We start from the raw sequence: 20,887 nt of genomic DNA on the forward strand, positions 1-20,887 counted from the left end.
ACTATACAGTCGTATCTTGGAAGTCGAATGGAATCCATTCCGGAAGTCTGTTCGACTTCCAAAATGTTCGGAAACCAAAGTGCGGCTTCTGATTGACTGCAGGAAGCCGCGGAAGGCCCGTCGGGCGTTCGGGTTCCAAAGAACGTTCGCAGACCAGGTTTGCGGTGTTCGGGAGCCAAAACGTCCAAGTACCAAGGTGTTTGGGATCCAAGGTACGACTGTACAGACAATCACGTGGCACAGGGGCTACTTTAGTGGTGTACTCTTTGCATGGTTGTGGTGAGGAGAACTATTAATGATATTTAGGAATTATTCTGAATGTTTTATGTATGTACAACTGCAAACATCTTGTACTCAAGTTTCAATAAATGAAACTGATACTGTACAGATGGAACAGACTGTGCTCTCGACCTCTCCATTTGGACTCCCTGTGCAGTTAAACTATAGCTCTGTAGGGAACTCTGGAGGCAGTGAAACCGACAAGCAACAACATATCATCATAAACATATTAGGAACCTTGGAAAAGCAGGAGTGTAAAATACACAGGAAACCTCAATGGATATAGGAGACTCTCTAATTCATACACTTACCCTTCATGAATTGAGGGCAATGTAAATAGGTACAGAAGGGGAGGAGCTACGGCACTTGTTTCCATGTTTTTACTTAACAATGAACCTTATTGCCTGAATAGGGTTAAAGATATCTTCATGCTTTCCTTCTTATTAGCTGTTCCCTGCTGTTCAGCTCAGGCCTCAACACAATAATATAACATTTTGGGGCAAAGATGCAACTCAGCAGTCCAGCACTGGAGGCCAAGATAGAAAAGATCTCCACAGCAACTAGGTATTTACCTTTGGAGCTCAGGTAGGCTGGAAGAAAGGATAACCAAACACTGCAAAAGACCAACATGCTGAAAGTGATGAATTTGGCTTCATTGAAACTGTTAGGTAACTTCCTGGCAAGGAAAGCCACAATGAAACTGATAATTGCCAGGAAGCCCATATAGCCCAAAACACAATAAAACATAGTCATTGAACCCTCGTTACATTCCAGGACAATCTCCTCTGTTACTGACCACATGTCAACATCTGGAAATGGGGGAGAGGTTACTATCCACACAGCACAAATGCCTGCTTGAAGAAGGGTGCAGAAAAGAACAAAGAAGTAGGCAAGTCTTTTCCCCACCCACTTCCTCATTCTAGATCCAGGTTTAGTGGCCATAAAAGCCAGAAGCACTGTGATGGTTTTGGCCAGCACACAAGAAACAGCCCCTGAAAAGATGATGCCAAAAGCAGTTTGTCGAAGGAGACATGTCACCTCCCCAGGCTGGCCAATGAAAAGTAATGCACAGAGGAAGCAGAGCAGGAGGGAGCAAAGGAGAGTGTAGGTGAGATTGCGGTTGTTGGCCTTGACAATGGGAGTGTCATTGTGCTTCGTAAACATTCCTAGCACCACAACTGTGATCAAAGAAAAAGAAAGGACCAAAAAGGTAAAACTGATCCCCAAAGGTTCTGTGTAAGACAAAAATGTAATGACCTTAGGAATACAGAAATCCTGTCTGTTGCTTGGATAGGTTTTGTCCGTACATGTAGAACAGTCGTTCATGTCTGAAAAACAAATTAGGTAACCACAATTTTACATACAAACCAAACATATTGTAACTTTTTAATCTTACAATGTTTTTTTCACACACACAAAAAAACATATTAGGGAATCCTTTGCAGGTCAATCCTTTGAAATGTGTCCAGTTAGGAGATGGTGGAATAGGTTACAATTCATTACCTTACATCTTCATGAAGGTATTGTTCTTTCGAACAACATATTTATTTACATTTTTATCATTTCCTTTGTTCATTCCTGAGGCTTTTCTCCTTTTGTTTTGAAGTGGAATAAGTGGTATGCAATTGATACGGCACTTCCACTCACATTATGTAACATTGATGGAAAGAAAGAAGTCACATAAGGAATAATCTTCCACAAGCGACTATCCCAGCACAGAAGTCAGTGGCTATCCTACAACATGCTAAGAATAACTTTCATGAGCTGTTAAGTAACAAGATAGGCAGCACAACAAAACTATGCTCAACTGTTTGCATGAATGCTTCTAAGGGGATTCAACTGAATGTAGTTAGAAACCCATTCCCATACCTTCACCCATAGTTTCAGCCCAGTTTCAGGTTAATGCCCGAACACGGCTTAACACAATCCCTTATTTTGTAGTATTGAACACCTCGTGCCTACCTTTATTGGTTGTCAGAGGGAACTACTGGTGAAAGCCATTGTGAATGGCTAGATCTCTAAAGTTTGCCCATTTCATTTGACCAGCTCTATTTATCTAATGCCAAAATCTCACGTCTCAAGCAACCGGCTTGTTTCTCTGCATTTATTTGTGTTCGCTTTCCTATGTATTCTATGTATTATTCAGTGGGGACTGGATGCAGAATCAGTGACTTGCTTGCAGGATGACCCAATTCACTCATATCTGCACAAGATTCCCCATCCCTGAACACATATGTAATCCTTTTTTTACCTAAAGATTGTTGACTGGCTGGTGAATGAATATTCCATTTAGATACTGTTATTGACAGTTATTTTATATGCAATTTATTTTGACTTAAAGAAACACGTGAGCACATAACAGGTGTGAGAGAATAACTGATAGCACCACAAATCAAGTCCAATACATGCCAAACAAGATTTGCTAGAAAACCATTTTCACAACATTCATTGCAAATGTATATTTAAATATACATTTTTTTTACGCTACCCTAATGAACGTCTGGTGTTTGAAATATGTTGGGATTTATGTTTATGCAATTTGGAGGAATAACTTAGTCTGCTGCATCCTCCTCATTCTCATTTGTTTTCGCTTTGTGATGCTGCACTTTGATGTGTCCTCTTCATTCTGGCCAAATTGCACAATAACTTTGCACAGCATTTTTCTTACCCTCCTGCTCTGAAAACTTCCCTTCTGGACATGGGGTGCAATCATAGCAGCAAAATGGCTCCCCCTCTTTCATTTTCTTGCTAGAACCTGGATGGCAACTCTCACTACATACAGAAAGAGGCTTAACCTAATCCAGAAATGAAAGAGCAGAACGTTAATATTGAGAAAAATGAGTTCAGATGTACATGGATATAGATATACAGTGGTACCTCGGTTTAAGTACACAATTGGTTCCGGAAGTCTGTACTTAACCTGAAGCGTACTTTACCTGAAGTGAACTTTCCCATTGAAAGTAATGGAAAGTGGATTAATCCGTTCCAGACAGGTCCGCGGAGTACTCAACCTGAAGCATACTTAACCTGAAGTATGAGTGTAATTGGTTCTGGAAGTCCGTACTTAACCTGAAGTGTACTTAACCTGAAGTGAACTTTCCCATTGAAAGTAATGGAAAGTGGATTAATCCATTCCAGACGGGTCCGCGGAGTACTTAAACTGAAAGTACTCAAACCAAAGCGTACTTAAACCGAGGTATGACTGTAGATAGATGTAAATCTATCTATATGTATATATATCCACCTATGGACATCTATATGTACATATATCCTGAAACTGAAACTGAAACTTGAACCATTGTTGAATACCTTAATCAAACACCACCATGTTAATGTTGAACATCATAGGAGCATGATGGTGCATTCTATGACCTATGTACATCCATTCAATTGCCACCAGACTGGGAAAGGAGTCCTATAATTAGGTCTGAAAGATCCTCCACCTATTTGCAATATTTTGTATGCTACCATGGACATTCAAATGCTATCAAGGTGCTATGGAATGAAGACATGGAAATTATGTTACATGTACAGGTACTTAATTTATGCCACTATGCTAATGCTGGAAATTGTAGGAGTGTGTTGGTATTGTCTATTTCCACCCAATTATCCACTATAATGTGGTTTCAGTCTTTCAAATATTACCACAGTGATGCGATGTGAAAACGTGGAAACATATATTCAAAAAGGTTGCCCATCCCAGCTGTAGATGCTCAACAGTATTATCCCACATATTAAGACTTCAACCTAGTATAAAAACAGAATGCTTGTCTGAAGCCTAGTAAATTTGGAGTACAAATGAATAGGTATCAGGCATGCTGACTTGGAGATGGTGTGTGTGTGTGTGTCTGATGTTGCCCAGAACATCACAATGTCACGTAATCTGAAGAGCCTACCTGGTTAAACCAATGGTGCCATGCTATGACATTCTCATTGATGGTGAATGCTTGGTCTGGCAAAACATGTGGATCAATCTTCCCAACTTTCACTCTATGAAAGGATTGGTTTGGAGAAAAAATCCAGTTTATAATATCATATCCAGCAATTAACTCCCCATTCTGGTCTAAAGAAACCTTATCACCAGCGCTGTTGTTAAAGGAAACACCTCTTAGATAGTGATGGAGCTACATTGAAAAAGCAAACACAAAAGTTTAGATAAGGCTGTGATTAGACAACAGTATTCTGGATCTTTCAGAGTATAAGACAGTTGTCTATTTGTCAAAACTGTTTTCATTTTTTTTTCAGACCAACAATGTCATAGACCATAGTTGGGGAACTTCCAGCCCATGCGCCTATTACATCCTGCATGGGTCCCAGTTAGGCCCATAAGGCCATTTCCAGAAGTCACATCCACCTGCATCACACCTGAGGTCATATGTGATGTCAGGTGTGGGGTCCTAATGTGGCACTCCTGTTTGGTCATTGGCAAGGGAGGTTTGCTGTCATTACCAAGCAGTTGATGGTAGGTGAGAGCAACTTTGGAAGGATCTGCTGTGCTACTGAGCTCCCCACACTGAATTCACTAGCAGAGCTAACCCCAGCCATAAGCAGGACTTAAAGTAACCACCTATCACTTGACAGATGGTGAGGTCAAGTCTGCTGCATTGGGTGAACTACTGATTTGCCAATAGCGAGATCCAGTTCCTTCCCCGTGCCATGGATAATAAGACAATACTTTTAACATATTTGAAACTTTATAATAAATTCATTTAAGTTTCAGTTAAATAGTACCTTATAAAGAATAGGTCCTCTCAGTATTGCATTGCCTATTCAGTGTAGGAATCCAGAAAAAAATGAAAGAGAAATGGGAATAAAAGGAATGGTATGTTTTTCTTTTTCAGTGCTTGGAATGAACCAGTTCATAAAATTACATTTGAATTAAGTTCATTCTGGGTAGAATTCTGAAGTATTTCTATTTCATCTTCAAGTTCATTTTCTTGCATATATTTTTCACTCTTCAGGCAATTTGAGTCTTTAAGTTTAAAGATAATAATCACGTGGGGAAATAAATTTAACTGCTCACATTCCACTGTGCGTGTTTTGAAGTTTTCTTAGTGTGTTAAAAAATATTATATACTTAATCACAGCAGCTTGTATCATTCAGAATTCAAGAATCATTTGGATGAATCTGAATTGAATGGTGAACTGAATGTAAACAGAACTAGTTCATTTTGTAAAGGGTCTAAGGTGAACTGGAATTAGTTTATGGACATGGGAAACTGGAACTGTTAAAATAATTATTATTTATCAATTTATTACTAAAAGTAAATATTCTGAGCTTTGGTCTTTTTAAGAGAGTCTTGTGTGTTTCTAGCTCATGTGGAAAGAAATATAAAAAATGGAACAAGCAATGTAACCTTTTGGTTCTCTCCCCACAAATCCATTACCTGCCACAACTTTAGCTTTGGAAACTTCAGTCCTCCATCAATAGCCATTGTTCGATATTTGTGTCTAGATGAGGACATTGCATTTAAAGCATGGGCCACGGCATGCACGCCATTGTAGATGCTGTAGCTATGGCCAGTCATGCTCATTTCAAAAAACGGCCCAGGAAGATCACTCAGCTTCTCTTCCCCTGTACAAATATCCCCATCCACATTGCTCATCGCTGGATTTGGAAACACACAGCTGAAAGCATGTTGCCAGAAGTGTCCGATAAAACCATCTCCTTTGGTTTCGAGAGGTTTTCTACTGTCAATAAATTGGTGAAATCCTGGCGGGTTATTGGAATGAATTGTGAAAGACAGAACACCATGAAGGATGTCTATATCCCAGGTCCTTTGATAAGCAATGGAAGTCAGCTCCATCTGGGCTGTTACAATCCACACTATGCCTTTCTGTTTATTTGTCATGTGCTCTTGCCCTGATAGATATGGAAACCATCTCAAAAACATAATACTATGAGATTCTCCATAAGCCACTACTACATTGGCTTTGCTGCCAATAATGTTATCATGTAGCTTTGCTCCCTGATTGAACATGTCATTAATTTCAGTGAAAATCATGTGTGTGTGACTTCTTTCTATGAAGGCAAAACAGATACCACCTTGAGAAAACTCTGGAACCACAGTTTGTAGAAATCTATCTCCATATTCATCGTTAGAGGTAAGGACCCCAATCCATGTCCACCTGAAATGCAGGAGCAAAGAGAGAATCCCTGCATACTGACAGTCTTCCTTGGGGGCCATCTGGTAGAAGGAAAGCCCTGGTGTTTTATCATTCATCACTGGAGGAGGGCCATAAATAAGCTAAAGATGGATGTGGAGGGGAAGAGAAGATAATAGCATTCATTTCATGCTTCCAAGTGTTGAAAGCAATTCACAAATATCATATCAGCAATCATTAGAACATGGTTGTCACAGGCGCGGTGGCGGCTACTCTAGAGTAAAGACTCCTCACGACGTTGCCTTTTCATTCTTTTATTCAGTGCAAACTATTTACAGTGCAGAGTCAGTACTATGTACATGTTGTCAGTCTGGGTCAGAACCTCCGAATGGGGGTTCCCGCGTTTTCCTCCAACAAAGTAGCCTGGAAACATTGAATCTCCGCCCCCGCCGCTTTTTGCGCAATTCCGGCGTTGGCGGGAGCGGTCTTCTGGTTGCGCCTTCCCTGCTTCCCACTTCCTCTCCTGAGCGGAGCCGTGGCTCTGCTAACCTACCTGAGCCATGCCCTCTACTTCCTGATTCCCTGCTGGAGACATCCCCCTCCCCGCTCCCACTGGCGCTGGGAGATGAGCTTGTGCTTAAGATGGGAGGAGGCTGTCTGTAGCTGCTCTCCCTCATAATGGTTTATTCTTGTCACATTTTCATATGCATTGTCACCAGGTATTAGTTTGTTCAAACAATGTGTTGGTATTTTTATTATTATTATTACAAGAACAGTGAGGGAACAAGTACTTCTGAGGGAGGGTTTACATTGTATTGTTTCTGATTTATGAATAACCCAAGTGGGTGTATTTCTTAGGGAAGATATGATGCTCACTCAAAAATAATGTCCATCTCAGCATGCATCTCTGTCATATATGTAGAAGCCCAAGGTGGCATTGAGTAACATCTGAGGGTTTTCATTGATCTCCTTGACTGCAAATGCCAGAGCCAATATATGCTGATAATTCTTAGGCAACACACTAGAATGAGAACCACATTCTGTATTATTGGAAATATCCGGAGTTATTTCACATGTTCACTTATAATACAATAGCAAACACACCTTCCCTGCACCTTCTAAACAACAGAAGAAGAAGACAGCAAGGATAGCAGGATATGAGGCATAGACAAAGACATGATTTGGGACAAAGGAATCATGAAGAAAACTGGGGAGAAGCAGAAGGTGATGTGAGGGGAGCTTAAATTCCAGTTATGAAGTCATTTTATTTTGACACTCTTTTAACAGCTTTGCTTTTAGAAAAAAGAAGACCCAATCAAATGCACCAATGACATTTTCCGGGACACAAAATGAGAGAGAGAGAGAGAGAGAGAGAGAGAGAGAGAGAGAGAGAGAGAGAGAGAGAGAGAGAGAGAGAGAGAAACAAATCTCCTTACATAAGCTCTTCATAAGATGCCTGTGGGGGTACTTTTTTGAAGGGTATGAAATTGGAGACAATGAAGCTGTGAGAAGCAATTCCACCAATAAAGAGGTCGCCTGACTGGTGATATTCATGAAGCGGAGGGTGTGGATCTTGAACCATGCATCTGACAATATGTGCTTCGCATGCCATATGAGGAAGTAGTAACAGAATCAAGAGAACAACATTCACCATTTTCAGTACCATTTTCATTCAACTATTGCCATCTTTGAAGGTTTGAATTTAAAATAAAAGGCAAAGCATCAAATTGGAAGTGTCCGTTTCTTGCCCCAGCACCAAATGCTAAGTGATATATTTATATCACTCCTTTCCCCCCTTCTTTTGCCAACTGCAATTTCACATGGTGTTTCTTTAAAACAGCAGCATTAATTGCAGTCCTCGTGATAATTAAAGGGGAAGGTAATAGCCAGTTGAAAGTCAGGGATTACCTGTGGAAATGCTGAATAAAATCCCTCCTTACATCTGAACAGACATTTCCCCTTCCACTTAACTGAGATGAGATTTTTGCCTTAGAGACAATAATCACAGGTGCTAAACATGCCTGAACATCTGTCCCAAATGACCATTGAGTCTCATTTAATTTAATCTGATTCACACCCTGCTAAATGGGGTTAGAATTGCAGCTGAAATCACTAATCATCTATTTGTGCATAGAAGTGTTCTCTCATCTGAAGGTGTCCCAGGTAAAAATTCCATGAAAATCTGTGTCTTGAATCTATGTTTTGTACCATGTTGGTTCTGGCAATGTATGTGCAGTCAAACAACACAAACTAAGCTTTTAGTTGAGCCACTTTTTTATTTTTTTAGTCCTTTATTTCTTTCCAGTTTTGAGAACAATCTTTCATTATTTGGCATTTTTGTCTGCCATTATTTCAATTATTTTTGGTATGTGTGTGTGTGTTTACAATATATATATCCAAAATCCCACTGCTGCTCATAGTCCTAGACTCACAGCGAGTAACTTTGCCCAATGGATGAGAAGACTGGAAGTCACTCTGAGAATAAGAGGGGTCATTTCTTGAATCAAACACGAGATGCCTACAGATGATGTAGCATCGATAAGCCCATGGGGACGGCCAAATGATACAGTCTTTCACACTCCCAGCTAGTTCACACCAACAATTGTGACACAGCCACTCAGAGGATTGACAGTTTACAGAGAGCCTTTGCATTTACAAGCAAGACTTCTCATCAAGCCTGGATGTGGGAACTATTCAAATTGAATACAGGAAGAACTGTAACAGTCACATGACACAGTTCCTAGCTGTTGTTGAGAAGTTGAAACTAGCAAACATTTAATTTAATGGATTGAAGGTTTGCTACTTTGCGGAGTAACTTGGACCAAAGTGAGAGACATCTGCCACTCCCTTGGTGGAAAGTCATTAAAATAAATTAAGGTTAGGTTTAATACAACGTAAAGCTGATGAAATGTCTATAGGATAGCTCTCTCCTGTAACATAGATGAGGTACCATTGTTTTATGATGTTTCCCAGAACTCCAGGTATTTCATAAATCCAAAAATGCTTTCCCAGTCACCTTTGCCAGATACTGGTCATAGCAAAGAAGCCATAGCAATCCTGACATGCACCCTGCATACTGTTGTTGGTTAATGAAGGCAGTGTAGCACTATTAGGACCAGGAACTGGGTACAACCCCTGCTTGAGACACCATTGATGAAATTGACAGTCACTTCTGGGGCATGTCTCAAGATCCAACTGCTGTGGGCGCTGACCCGGGTGTAGACACCAGGACGCTTAGGGGCACCACAAATATCCCCCCAGCTCACCACACCAGCCACAAGCCAAGCCCCATGCCACGGGCAAATGAGTGGTCCTCCTGAGTCCCCCTGTAAAGAAAAATAAAGGAATAAATGGTTATCCACCAGGAATACATATCCCCAACCCCACCACTGCCTCCACCTGCATCTTATGCAGAAAGTGCTAAATGTCCTCTCTTCAGAAGCCCTGGAGATGAAGAAAACACAAGCACCCCCTCCCACAAGCAGAAATGCTCCCATGACTCCGGAGAGATCAGATTGGTGACCCACATCCTCCTGTATGGCTCCTCTTATTGTGAATGGTGCATAGTGTTTATTGAACCTTTCTTATCAAATTGCCAGGATGATCAGATGCATTTTACATCCTTTAGCTCAGGCATCCCCAAACTTCGGCCCTCCAGATGTTTTTGAGTACAATTCCCATCATCCCTGACCACTGGTCCTGCTAGCTAGGGATCATGGGAGTTGTAGGCCAAAACATATGGAGGGCTGCAGTTTGGGGGTGCCTGCTTTAGCTCCTTCTGGATCAACATGCATCTCTCACTTTCTGTGGGTGGCCAAGCACTGTGCTGCAGCAAGCAAAACCTACCAGGAACTGATTCTAGACATTTTGTAATTTTCCTCTTTGGAGTTTGTGACAGGATTCTAGTTTTTAAGTTGCTTATTTTACTCTATGCTATTTTTTTCCTACTTTATTCCCCACCCCCACCCTCATTCTACTCTATTATATGCATTTGGATTTTTTATGTGATTCCTATTTTGTTTCTATGTTGCTGGTGATCAAAAAAGATTTGATTTTGTGAAAGTGCTGTTAGACATGGCCAGTTGTGCCCAGCTACAAAGTTTATAGTGTAATACATGGGCGATAAACACTGTAATGCCCTCCAGATGTTGTCGGACTATGGTGGTGGTTCAATAATATACAGAGGGAACCATGCTGGCTGTTTCTGATGTAATTTATTTCCCTTTTACTTTAAGAGCACTACTAGCCCTGTTCTTCTTTCAGTAGCTTGATTACTGTACAAAATAGGAAGAAGAAGAAGAGGAGTTTGGATTTGATATCCCGCTTTATCACTACCTGAAGGTGTCTCAAAGCGGCTAACATTCTCCTTTCCCTTCCTCCCCCACAACAAACACTCTGTGAGGTGAGTGGGGCTGAGAGACTTCAAAGAAGTGTGACTAGCCCAAGGTCACCCAGCAGCTGCATGTGGAGGAGTGGAGACCCGAACCCGGATCACAGGATTACGAGACTACCGCTCTTAACCACTACACTACACTGGCTCCCAGGATTGAAAGCTGCAAACTGTAGATGTGTCAACTCATCAGTGGTGAGGTCAGCCATTAGTGAGGTCAACCATTATTGGCATACCATTATGGGCAAGGCGGAGGGGTCTAGGGATGCTAACGATGTGCACAGGGGAGAGAAGGTGTCTGAAGGTACAGCAGCAGGGGAGGTATCAGAAGTGGGGGAATCGAGGAGGCTGTTTAGCAGTTCGGGGAAGGGGTCTGGCCCCGCTCCCTCCCCTGAGGTCCATAGACGGGGAAAGCATCAGGAGCAAAGAAGGAAATGAGTCAGGCCGAGGTTGTTTTGCTGGCGTAGGTTGAGACGTGCGCCAGTTCCGGATTCTGACTCGGAATAGGGGGTCATGTCTTTCTGAACTCTGAATATATATATATATATATATATAGTATTAAAATCTAAAAAGCCATCACTGAGCCTTGGTGGTCTTTGGTCATGGGAAGCTGCACACCAACCCTGACAGTTACAATTACGGAGTTCAATACAAGATGTAGGGTGCTTCAATGAGGGTACTGTATTGGTGTGCCTCATGCATGCAAGTTTTTCTGAGCATCCACACGATGTTGTTGTTATGAAAATTCCAGCCTCTATTTTCATTCCCATTTAATGTGGATTGACGATTACCATTTAAATTAAAACCTGTTGCCAATCACCCATTTGCAATTATCTGTTGAAATATATAGCACCCATTCTGATGGGCACAGACGTGGATCTTAGACAAGTTTTCAGAGAATAACTATCAATAGCTGCTAGGCAAGATGACTATATCCTACCTGCCCCTGAATACCACTTGCTGCTCATCGAAAGTGGTGAGAGTGCTGTTGTATTCAGGTCCTGCCTGTGGGTTAGCCATGGTGAGACCAAGATTGCTAGACTAGGTGGGTCTTTGGCATGATCCAACAGTATCTTCCTAAGAACGTGGCTGGATCAGGCCAAACACCAATCTAGTCCAGCACTCTGTTTTCCCAGAGACCAACCATATGCTCCATCTATGTTTCCCAGTAACTGGTATTCAGAGGAAGTAATATCAGAGGAAGTGAAGCAATATCATTGCCATCTAAAGAAGAGAGGCACAAGACAATTAAGTCCAGTTTCAAAATTACCTAACTGTGTCACTGATAGTCACTGCACTGGTGTCACATTAGCTTCAGGAAGTGCTGAGACAGGGCTACACTGCACTGCTGGCTTTTATGCCTCACCGGTTGTGAGAGCATGTGTGCAGCCAATGCTCTCTCAGCCTGTGAGGCACCTCCCCCTAAAGAGGCCATTGGTTGGCCAATTTGAGATGCAGCAGCAAATGGGAACTCAGTGTTAAATGCTCCCAATGGCTGCCTGGCCATGTGCACACTGTTCTCACTGCCGAGGGATGGTGACTGAGCATGAGGGGCCGCAACAGGCACCCACCCAGGAAGGAGTAAGCATCCAATTCAAATTTTCTTCAGCCATGAAAGGTGGGCAGTGTCTCTCTCAGTCTAAGCTGTTGGAAGGATAAAATGTGTTTCGGGGGGGGGGGGCAAGAAGGTTGAGCTACTTGGAGGAAAGGTAGGTTAAAAATATCATAAATTAATACAATGTACCTGGCAGGCATCCCTTTTCCCTTCCAAGTATCCTGCACACATCATGTCATCCTTGATTACAGTAGTATTTGGAGTTTTTCCATCCTTATAGTCACTGTAAAGCGCCTCACAGGTAGCTGTATCCATCAGCGGAAGCAGCACTTCCTGTAGGAGCTCTGGCTCAGGTAGTGGGACTGGGAGAGAGAGAGAAGGAGAGAGAGAAAGAGAGAGGTGGGAGATAATGCAAATTTGTCCAAGGCGTACTTTGAACCAAAGCCTCGTTCCTGAAACCTGCATTGCACTTTTTGAAACGAGCATTTCTGGCTTCTAAACTCTAATGAGTTGACAAACTGACCATGAGTGTTTCCATTTTAACCGCCATTTTACCAACACAGAGGATGGAATACACGTTCTCCCTAATATTTCTTTCTTGATTAAAAGCATCCACCCACACAAATAGCCTGCCCCCCAAAGGCAGCCCTTTAGCTCTCTATATCAGACAAACAGGCCAAACCCTACACCAAAGGATAAATGGACATAAATCTGACATCAGGAATCACAAGACAGAGAAACCAGTAGGAGAGCATTTCAATCTCCCAAGACATTCTATACAAGATCTCAAAGTAGCTGTCTTATTACAAAAGAATTTCAGAAACAGATTGGAAAGAGAAATTGCTGAATTGCAACTCATTACCAAGCTTAAAATCATGGAGTGACCAGGTCTGAATAAAGACATTGGATTCTTATCTCATTATACATGATAAAGCTATCTTTAGCCATCTCACCCCTTGCTTTTCCCTGTAAGACAAATTGCAGTCATTAACAGTCATCAATGAGTTTCCACACCTATCAGTCAAACACCCATTCGCACCACCCTCCTGAGAATACCCCTTCCCAGCCTCACACTATATATAAGGGTCTGGAGACTTCTGTTTCAGTGTGCCTAAAGAAGTGTGCATGCACACGAAAGCTCATACCAATGACAAACTTAGTTGGTCTCTAAGGTGCTACTGTAAGAATTTTTTATTATTATTAAACACAGTGATTTGCCAGGGACAGGTAACAGAAAGCAGGAACTATCCCAGGTAAATAGGGACTCTGAGGTACTCCTAACAAATCTCTTGCCTGCAGGTGGCAGCCTTGAGTAGCTTGGAGCATGGCACCCTTGGAGAGCCCATTACTGACTTGTGTCCTGGGTTTCCTTTGGAAATGTTTTTCCTGGTCCAGTGCCTTGAGCAGCAACAGGTGACTGGGTCTAGCTGCCATTTTAATGTCCCAAAATTTCAGAGCATTGTGGAAAATAAAAGTGGTGGCGGTACTCTTGCTGCTCACCAGTCATTTCCAGGCAAAGATTTTCCAGCAACACAGGAGAGAGAGGCGCAGCAGAGGAGCCCTCCCAGGGCCCCATCAAATGTGTAACCAGCCCTGACTTCCTCACCTCCCGATTGGATGTTTCCCCAGCCTGCGACCCAACACCCCAACCTGGGAAGGAAGGAGATGGAAGGTCCTGGGATGCAGGCAGGCTGGATGCGGTGGGTGAAGTTGACAGGGCCTTCCAGTTCCATAAGTGCAACATCATTGCCATCCCTGTATCCCAAGAAGTCGGAGTGGATGATGATTCGCTTCACAAGAACTGACACAGCTTCAGGTCCAGGGTATGAGAGATTGTGGGCTCCCAACACGACGACAAACAAGGAAGGATCTGTAATACTATAGACAGAGATGCTGGCTAATAAAACACAAGAGGTGAGTGCAGTAGTGCATTCCGAGCTCTGGTTTCAACTGTCAATTTGGGGTGGCAATAGGGTACAAAAGTGTGAAAGAAGAAGGGGAGAAGAAATGAGAACAGATGGGCTTCCGGGTTCAGCGCCAGTGCCGATCGGCGGGGTCTCGTCTCGTCTCCGAGACGGCCCGTCCCTGCTAGGAGTGGGGAGGGCAGCGAGAGCGACGCTGCGCCCCTTAGAACCTCGGGAAGGGCGTCCCGGGGGCAATTTGCTCGGCACAGCCCAAATCCGGACTCCCCAACTCTTCGGTTAGCTCTAATAAGAGCTCCGGAGCGAGGAGGGTAGAAGTCGCGGGGGCCATTTTGAGCGGCAACGTTATTCTAGCAGGGAGAAGCTTCAAGCCGAAGGCGGAGAGCGCTGGATTCTTCCGAAAATAAAACGATTGGAAAGGATTGTAAGTAACCTCACGATTTGGATTATAAAACAATTTGGATCTGGGAGAGAGGGGAGAAAAGAGGAAGCCACCCCCCCCCCCACGGCAACAAAAGAGACAGTAAATAGAAACCCGAAGCCATAAACAGAAGATATGCAATTCAAAGGATCCCTCAAAGGCATCAAAGAGAATCTCCCCTTTGATGCAGGGTGAGAAGGGGAGAGAGACTGTGGTTTCCCTGCAGCAAGAGGTAAAGACTGAGAAAAATCTTTCTTTTCCTCGGGAGCCGGCAGCCCAGGCAACCCAGTGAGTTGATCAGGATTTATGAGTCAATTTTTATTTCATTTTGTATTTCTGGACTTTGTGGAATTTCTTTTCTGGTTTAAATGTTTGTGAAATGTGAGTTCGAACTTTATTGTTAATAAGACTTGAAGAATGCAGCCAGCTTGTTAAAATGGAGTCGAGAAAATAAACTGTGATCATATTCCACCCCACGTGACAAGTTTTGACCTTGGCAGGACTGAATTATGTCAACAAAAAAGTGTTCCCCTGAGTTCCAGCGGTCTGTTTTGACCTTAATGTGGGAAACAAGAATAGAGCTATGTCAAGAGGAGACACGAAGGCAAGAGTTACAGGAAAAATTTCAGATGGTGATGGCAGAATATGATTTTTTAGGAGATGAAGCTTTTGACACTGAAAAAGATGAATGTGAGAATGACAATGATGATGACTGTGATTTGGAAGGAAAAGATGAAGATGAGAACTGTGATGATTCAACACAAAATGAAGCACACCACGGAAAAAATGATGACTTTACTCTACAAAAAGTTGGATGGAGTGCCCCGCTTTTGAGGGGGGCACGATTGGTATTATTGGAACTCCAGAACGCCCACAGGGAAGAAGGAAAAAATATGCAGAGAAGAGAAGAAATTCAGGGGCCCTGTATGGTGGCCTGGATGGCAAAAGACTGTAAACAGGGGGTGGGGTGAAGGGAAAGGGATGTTGTGATTACATGGATGGATTAACAGGTTTATAACTGGTCTGCTGATTATGGAATTTGCTGGATTGGGGGGGTGGAGCCGGTAATCGGGGATGTAAGGTTAAATTGAGAATAGTTATAGTTTTAAAAGTGAATGGATTTTGGAAAATGTGAAAATATGGAGGCTTATAGAGGGAGAAAAAATTAGGCACGGGAAGATAAAATGGGAGTTTGATTTTTCAGTGATTTGAAGTTGTATAAGATACAAAGGTGTATTTCTATAAAGTAAGAAACTGTTGCAGATGATAAAAAAGGGATGAAAACCGGGGAAGGGGGGGGAGGGGAAGCCCACAAAATATGGTTTTAAAATTATGAATGTAAGAAAAAAAAAATTGTTTTGTATTGTTTTTTTTCTCTTTTTTTGCCCTTTTTTTTTTTTTTCTTTTTTCCTATTTCTATTTTTCTCTTTTTTTTTTTTGGTATGACAATAGATGGTTGGATGGATGGCCTCCTGCGTACTGCCCTGGTTTGCTGGAGCTCCCTGGTGGCAGGGGGGGGGCTTTGGGGTCAGGGGAGGGGGAGGAGGACAGAAATCCAAGCATAAAATGGAACATCTCTGACTGTTCACATACATGGGATACTTCTGTGGCAGGGGAGGACCCATGTGGGTGGGTAGGAAGGAGGTGGAAAAGGTGTTTATGTATGTACCGTTTTTTTTTCTTGTTTTTTTTGTATTCTGTAAAATTAATAAAAAGTATGTTTTAAAAAAATATAAAAAAAAGAAATGAGAACAGATGAGTAAAAATACTACAAGAGGCCTGTGAGAAAGGAAAAGGGGAAGACACCTTCAAGGGCACATTCCAGCCAGAATGAGGATGAGTCAAAGCAGGATTAGCAAGGGGGGCATAATGAAGGGGAGGGGGCATGGCCTGGGAGAGAAATGAGAGAAGATGGCTACCAGAATGCCTTTATTGTCTGAAAGGGGAGTATCATTTTACAGGTAAAAGAAAAGAAAAGATGGGAACAAGGTCTCCAGGTTTCCCTAAGAAGATAGAGGAGTCTGGGGGCTCTCTTCTCACCTGCTAAAGCAATGTGCAGCTGTGAGTACCCAGCATGAGGCAATGAGGGTTCCCCCACATTGGTGTGAGTCAAATATCTGCAAGCTGGCCTGCCATGGCCATGCACCCACCTCAGCCTCTTCACCACCTACTATGCGGGCAGAGGGGACCAGTTGGCCACAGGCTGTGGAGAGAGCAAGGTGGGCTGGTGAGCATATTGGAAAGCATATCCCCCCCACACACACACACCAAGACAAAACCCATCACAGAAATTGTTACTCACCTGGTGATGGCTCAGTTTCTCTAATACCTGCAAAGACAAGGGAGGAAAATATTCTTAGAAGCTGCAACTTTCCATCATTTTTGGTCATAAATGGTTGCAATGAGAGAGTGGCTGTATACAAAGGGGCTGTTTTATATTGAATGGAACATTTAGCTCAGTATTGTCTAGTCTGAGTTACCACATCCTGCTGGTCTCAGGTCCTCCTTTACATATTCTCTGCCAATCCAGAAAACTTCTCATTTACTTTCTTTATTAAGATAACAGAATTGTACATATGAAATACAATTTATGTATGATTTAACAAAATGTTCAGTCAAAGCATGTGGATGAAAATATGAAGGTAATTCAATATTATTTAACCTGTTTGATAACACAATTATGATAACTTATCTCTCTGTGTAATAAAACTTAGGACAGTTAGCCCAGCTTCTTTCCTTATTACTCCTAAAATATTGTACAAACATAGTATGTGTTTGATAGTAACCCATTTTTACTGCTGAATTTGGTAACCCATTTTATCCTAAAGTTATCCTAAAGAAAATGTGTTAAATATGGCCACTAAGGCAAATCAAGTCATTCTTTAATTGATGATATATAATTGACAGCCTCCCTTTCCTTGCAAAGAGTATTTCCAGCTGCCAGCCTATAAAATGCTAGTTCTTTATGATTTGTTCTCAGCCCCGTATACCTGAAGGAGCATGTCTACCCCCATCGTTCAGCCCGGACACTGAGGTCCAGCTCCGAGGGCCTTCTGGCAGTTCCCTCACTGCAAGACGTGAAGCACAGAGAACCAGGCAGAAGGCCTTCTCGGTGGTGGTGCCTGGCCTGTAGAATGCCCTCCCATCAGATGTCAAGGAAATAAACAACTATCCAACTTTTAGAAGGCATCTGAAGGCAGCCCTGTTTGGGGAAGTTATTTGAAAGCTGCCCAGAGTGGCTGGGGAAATTATTATTATTAACCCCACTGGTCTTTCAACATAATTCAGCAAGATCACCAAACGTAGTGGAATTTCACAACCCAAACCTTCAACCTACTTTTTTCTCTCTCTTCAAAATTCAGAACTGCCTTGGGAGAGCCTAGAAAGTGAAAGCAGAGAAGAAGAGATGGCTCTGTGGATCCCTGCACATCCCCCAGCTTCACATTCTGAGAACAGGTGTGCTGAGACAGAAATATTCTCTTACCAATCAGAATGGAGAGGGTGATGAGCTCCTGTATCCTAAGACAATACAGCATCTTCCGTTTAAGGACCTCCTGACTTGACTGAGTGACTCTCAACAGAGGCACTGCTCAGCAGGTAGAGGAAATATAGAAGAATATATCTAGAACTGTAGCCTACCCTCCTTGGTGGACTTTGTCCTCCCTGTAAAGTTGACTCACCACAACAGCCCCTAGGAAGTTGTCTGTTGCTATTGACTGGGGATTATTTCTTTGACATAAACCTCGCCAACAGGTAGGACTTCTGAATTCTTCCCTCAGCACAGGGCAGGAGAGAGAGCAGGGATTAGCTGTCTGATTTAGGGCAGTCTACATTCCCTGGGGGGAGAAAGTATGGGTGTTTGGGCATACCGGTAAGTATGTAAGTGACCCAAGCCATTTTGCTGCCTGAGGGAAAGGACAAAATGGTGCATTCCCCATTCTGCGCACAAAATCCAACTGGACTAGCAGCTGAATCTTACTTTGCCACTGATGATGGAACAGAGTCCTCCACCACACCATAGGGCAGCAAGATGGTTTGGGGTCTGCAGAGCAGACCACATGACGTAAATTACTAGTCATTTCCCACCCCTCGGAATTTGCTGTCTGAGGCAGCTTCCTCACTCTGCCTCATAAAAGGGAAGAAATATGCCAGGTCAGACCAAAGAGTCTAGTAGCCAATCAATCACCCTCCTCCCCACGGCAGCCACCCGGATGCTTCCAGGAAGTGCACAAGGATGGCACAGCTTTTCCAGAAGAACTTCCACAAAGAATCATCCAACGATTATTTTGCGCCACTGGAAAAAAATTACCATTCTTTTGTAACACCACCACCACCAACAAAGCAGGTTCTTCCCTTAAGGAGAGCATGGGTTGCGGAAGGGTTAACAAGACATTCCCTGATTTGTTGGGCGGGTCAGTTTGGATGACCACTGGGGTATTGTTGCTGGGGAGAATGTTATGTTGCAATTATCTGATTGACAGCCACAACCTATATATACTTAGCAAGCAGCTTGCAATTTCACTTTTGGTGCTTGCAACGGATCTCCCTCCCTCCCTCTATTTAGGGGTTTTGGTTTGTGTATGATGTTGCTGTGCCTGTCATGGGGTCGTCCGTTTTGCGGCGGCGGCCTAGTAGAAATTTTGCCACTTGGCTGATTGGCTGGTGCCCTGTGGTTTTTGCCCACTACATAGCAAAATGTCACAACTTGTAAGGTTGTAGTTAGGCATTGGTTCAAATTGGAGGGTGGAGGGGTACGGATTTGGCTGGGCCTGCCCCTCAAAATTGCTGCTGCCTTTAGGGGTATTCCGTTAAAGGAATCCTGGGGCTCCACATGTTTGTCCGTACCCCCGGTAGGGGCTAGGACTGCGCATGAGCCTCTGGGATTATCTGGGGGGGGGGAGGTCAAGGGCTTGGTGGCTCTGCCCCGGCCTCTCTCAGAGGGTGCTTACCTATCCTGGCTTCCCCAGTACCTATGGCCCTCCAGAATTTGTTGGACTGCAACTCCCATTAGCCCCAGCCAGCGTGCCCAATACCCAGACATGAATGGAAGCAACAGGTCTGGCCCTACCTTTAGGCAGAGGGAGGCAGCCCATGTCACACTAAGGTGCCCCTGGCTTCTAACCTCCCTTGCTGTAGATCAGGGCTGGGGGAACCTCTGGCCCTCCATATTTCAGGCTTGCAGAGGAATATATGGGCTGTATTCAACTAAGTCCTGCTAAAAGTAAACTCATTGAAATTAATGAACCTAAATTAGTCATGCGCATCAACTTCTGTGGCTCTATGCTGAGCATAGCTACCAAGTACCCCATTTTCTCCAGGAAACCCCCGTATTTTCCTACCGTTTCCCGCAGGTGTCCCGAATGGCAAAATACCCCATATTCCCCCCCAGATTACGGAGCTCCTGCCGGCGGCCATGTTCTTCTGGTGCTGCGCCAGCACCGGAAGTCACTTCTACGCACTTCCGGACATTCATAGAAGCGACTTCCGATGCCGCTGTGCCCATTTCCAAAATGTCTGCAAAGCCAGAAGTCACTTCTACACACTTCGGGACATGCATAGAAGCGACTTCTGGTGCTGCGGACATTTTGGAAATGGGCAGAGCGGCATCGGATGTCACTTCCATGCATGTCCGGAAGTGCATAGAAGCGACTTTTGGTGCTGTGGCGCTGCTGATCCCGGATCTTTCAATCCGGAACTTGGCACCTATGATGCTGAGTAGGAGTAGTGTTGAATACCAAGAGAAAACAGCCATCAGCTTGTGAACACGCTTATAGAAGAGAAGCCTCTGTAAAGCATGGAGGACCACAGACTGAAATGTGCCTTCGCCAAAGTTCCATGTAGGCTTGGCGAAGCAGGTGCTGTGAAGGAGTGGACAATAGCCTCTCCTTTCTTCACCCATAGACAGTCAGTAGGATTGCATGCGTCTGTTTTGAACCTAGAAGCACAAGATACACACATAAAATTCTGCAATATGGCCCAATGCACCCGGGGTTGTTGTTGTTTTCCCAAAGCAGCAAAATGGAGAAGGGTGTGACGGGGATATGAAAGTCTAGTTTTGCCTCAGATGGTTTCCCAGCATCAAACAATTTCACAATGTTCTCTGTGGGAAACAACATGACACAGCAGATTTATCCGAATTCAGCAGTTATTTATTACTGCCCACAGACAGAGAACAACAATCTTTGACTGTTAAGAGGAGCAATAAACAAATTAAC

The 20,887-nt window shown here is 43.3% G+C and overlaps 3 protein-coding genes across 3 annotated transcripts; all 3 read right to left on the reverse strand.

Annotated features, from left to right (window-relative positions):
* Nucleotides 1–705: 705 nt before the first annotated feature.
* Nucleotides 706–5,222, reverse strand: LOC118095449 (vomeronasal type-2 receptor 26-like). Its single transcript, XM_088654710.1, has 4 exons — nucleotides 5,151–5,222; nucleotides 4,176–4,403; nucleotides 2,948–3,074; nucleotides 706–1,607 (listed from the first exon to the last, which is right to left on the reverse strand). Exons 1-4 carry the CDS (start codon nucleotides 5,220–5,222, stop codon nucleotides 706–708), a joined length of 1,329 nt encoding a protein of 442 aa, XP_088510836.1.
* Nucleotides 5,223–5,436: 214 nt separating this feature from the next.
* Nucleotides 5,437–7,290, reverse strand: LOC148683960 (vomeronasal type-2 receptor 26-like). Its single transcript, XM_088655972.1, has one exon. It carries the CDS (start codon nucleotides 6,501–6,503, stop codon nucleotides 5,595–5,597), a length of 909 nt encoding a protein of 302 aa, XP_088512098.1. The 5' UTR covers nucleotides 6,504–7,290; the 3' UTR covers nucleotides 5,437–5,594.
* A 476-nt stretch (nucleotides 7,291–7,766) lies between these two features.
* On the reverse strand, nucleotides 7,767–18,305 carry LOC118094921 (serine protease 27-like). The gene is made up of 7 exons (XM_035135701.3): nucleotides 18,157–18,305; nucleotides 18,010–18,051; nucleotides 16,975–17,001; nucleotides 16,713–16,875; nucleotides 13,936–14,207; nucleotides 12,519–12,691; nucleotides 7,767–9,710 (listed from the first exon to the last, which is right to left on the reverse strand). Exons 1-7 carry the CDS (start codon nucleotides 18,206–18,208, stop codon nucleotides 9,471–9,473), a joined length of 969 nt encoding a protein of 322 aa, XP_034991592.2. The 5' UTR covers nucleotides 18,209–18,305; the 3' UTR covers nucleotides 7,767–9,470.
* Between the last annotated feature and the right edge of the window lie 2,582 nt (nucleotides 18,306–20,887).

Source organism: Zootoca vivipara, chromosome 12, assembly GCF_965207765.1.
Source record: "Zootoca vivipara chromosome 12, rZooViv2.hap1.1, whole genome shotgun sequence".
Taxonomy (NCBI): domain Eukaryota; kingdom Metazoa; phylum Chordata; class Lepidosauria; order Squamata; family Lacertidae; genus Zootoca; species Zootoca vivipara.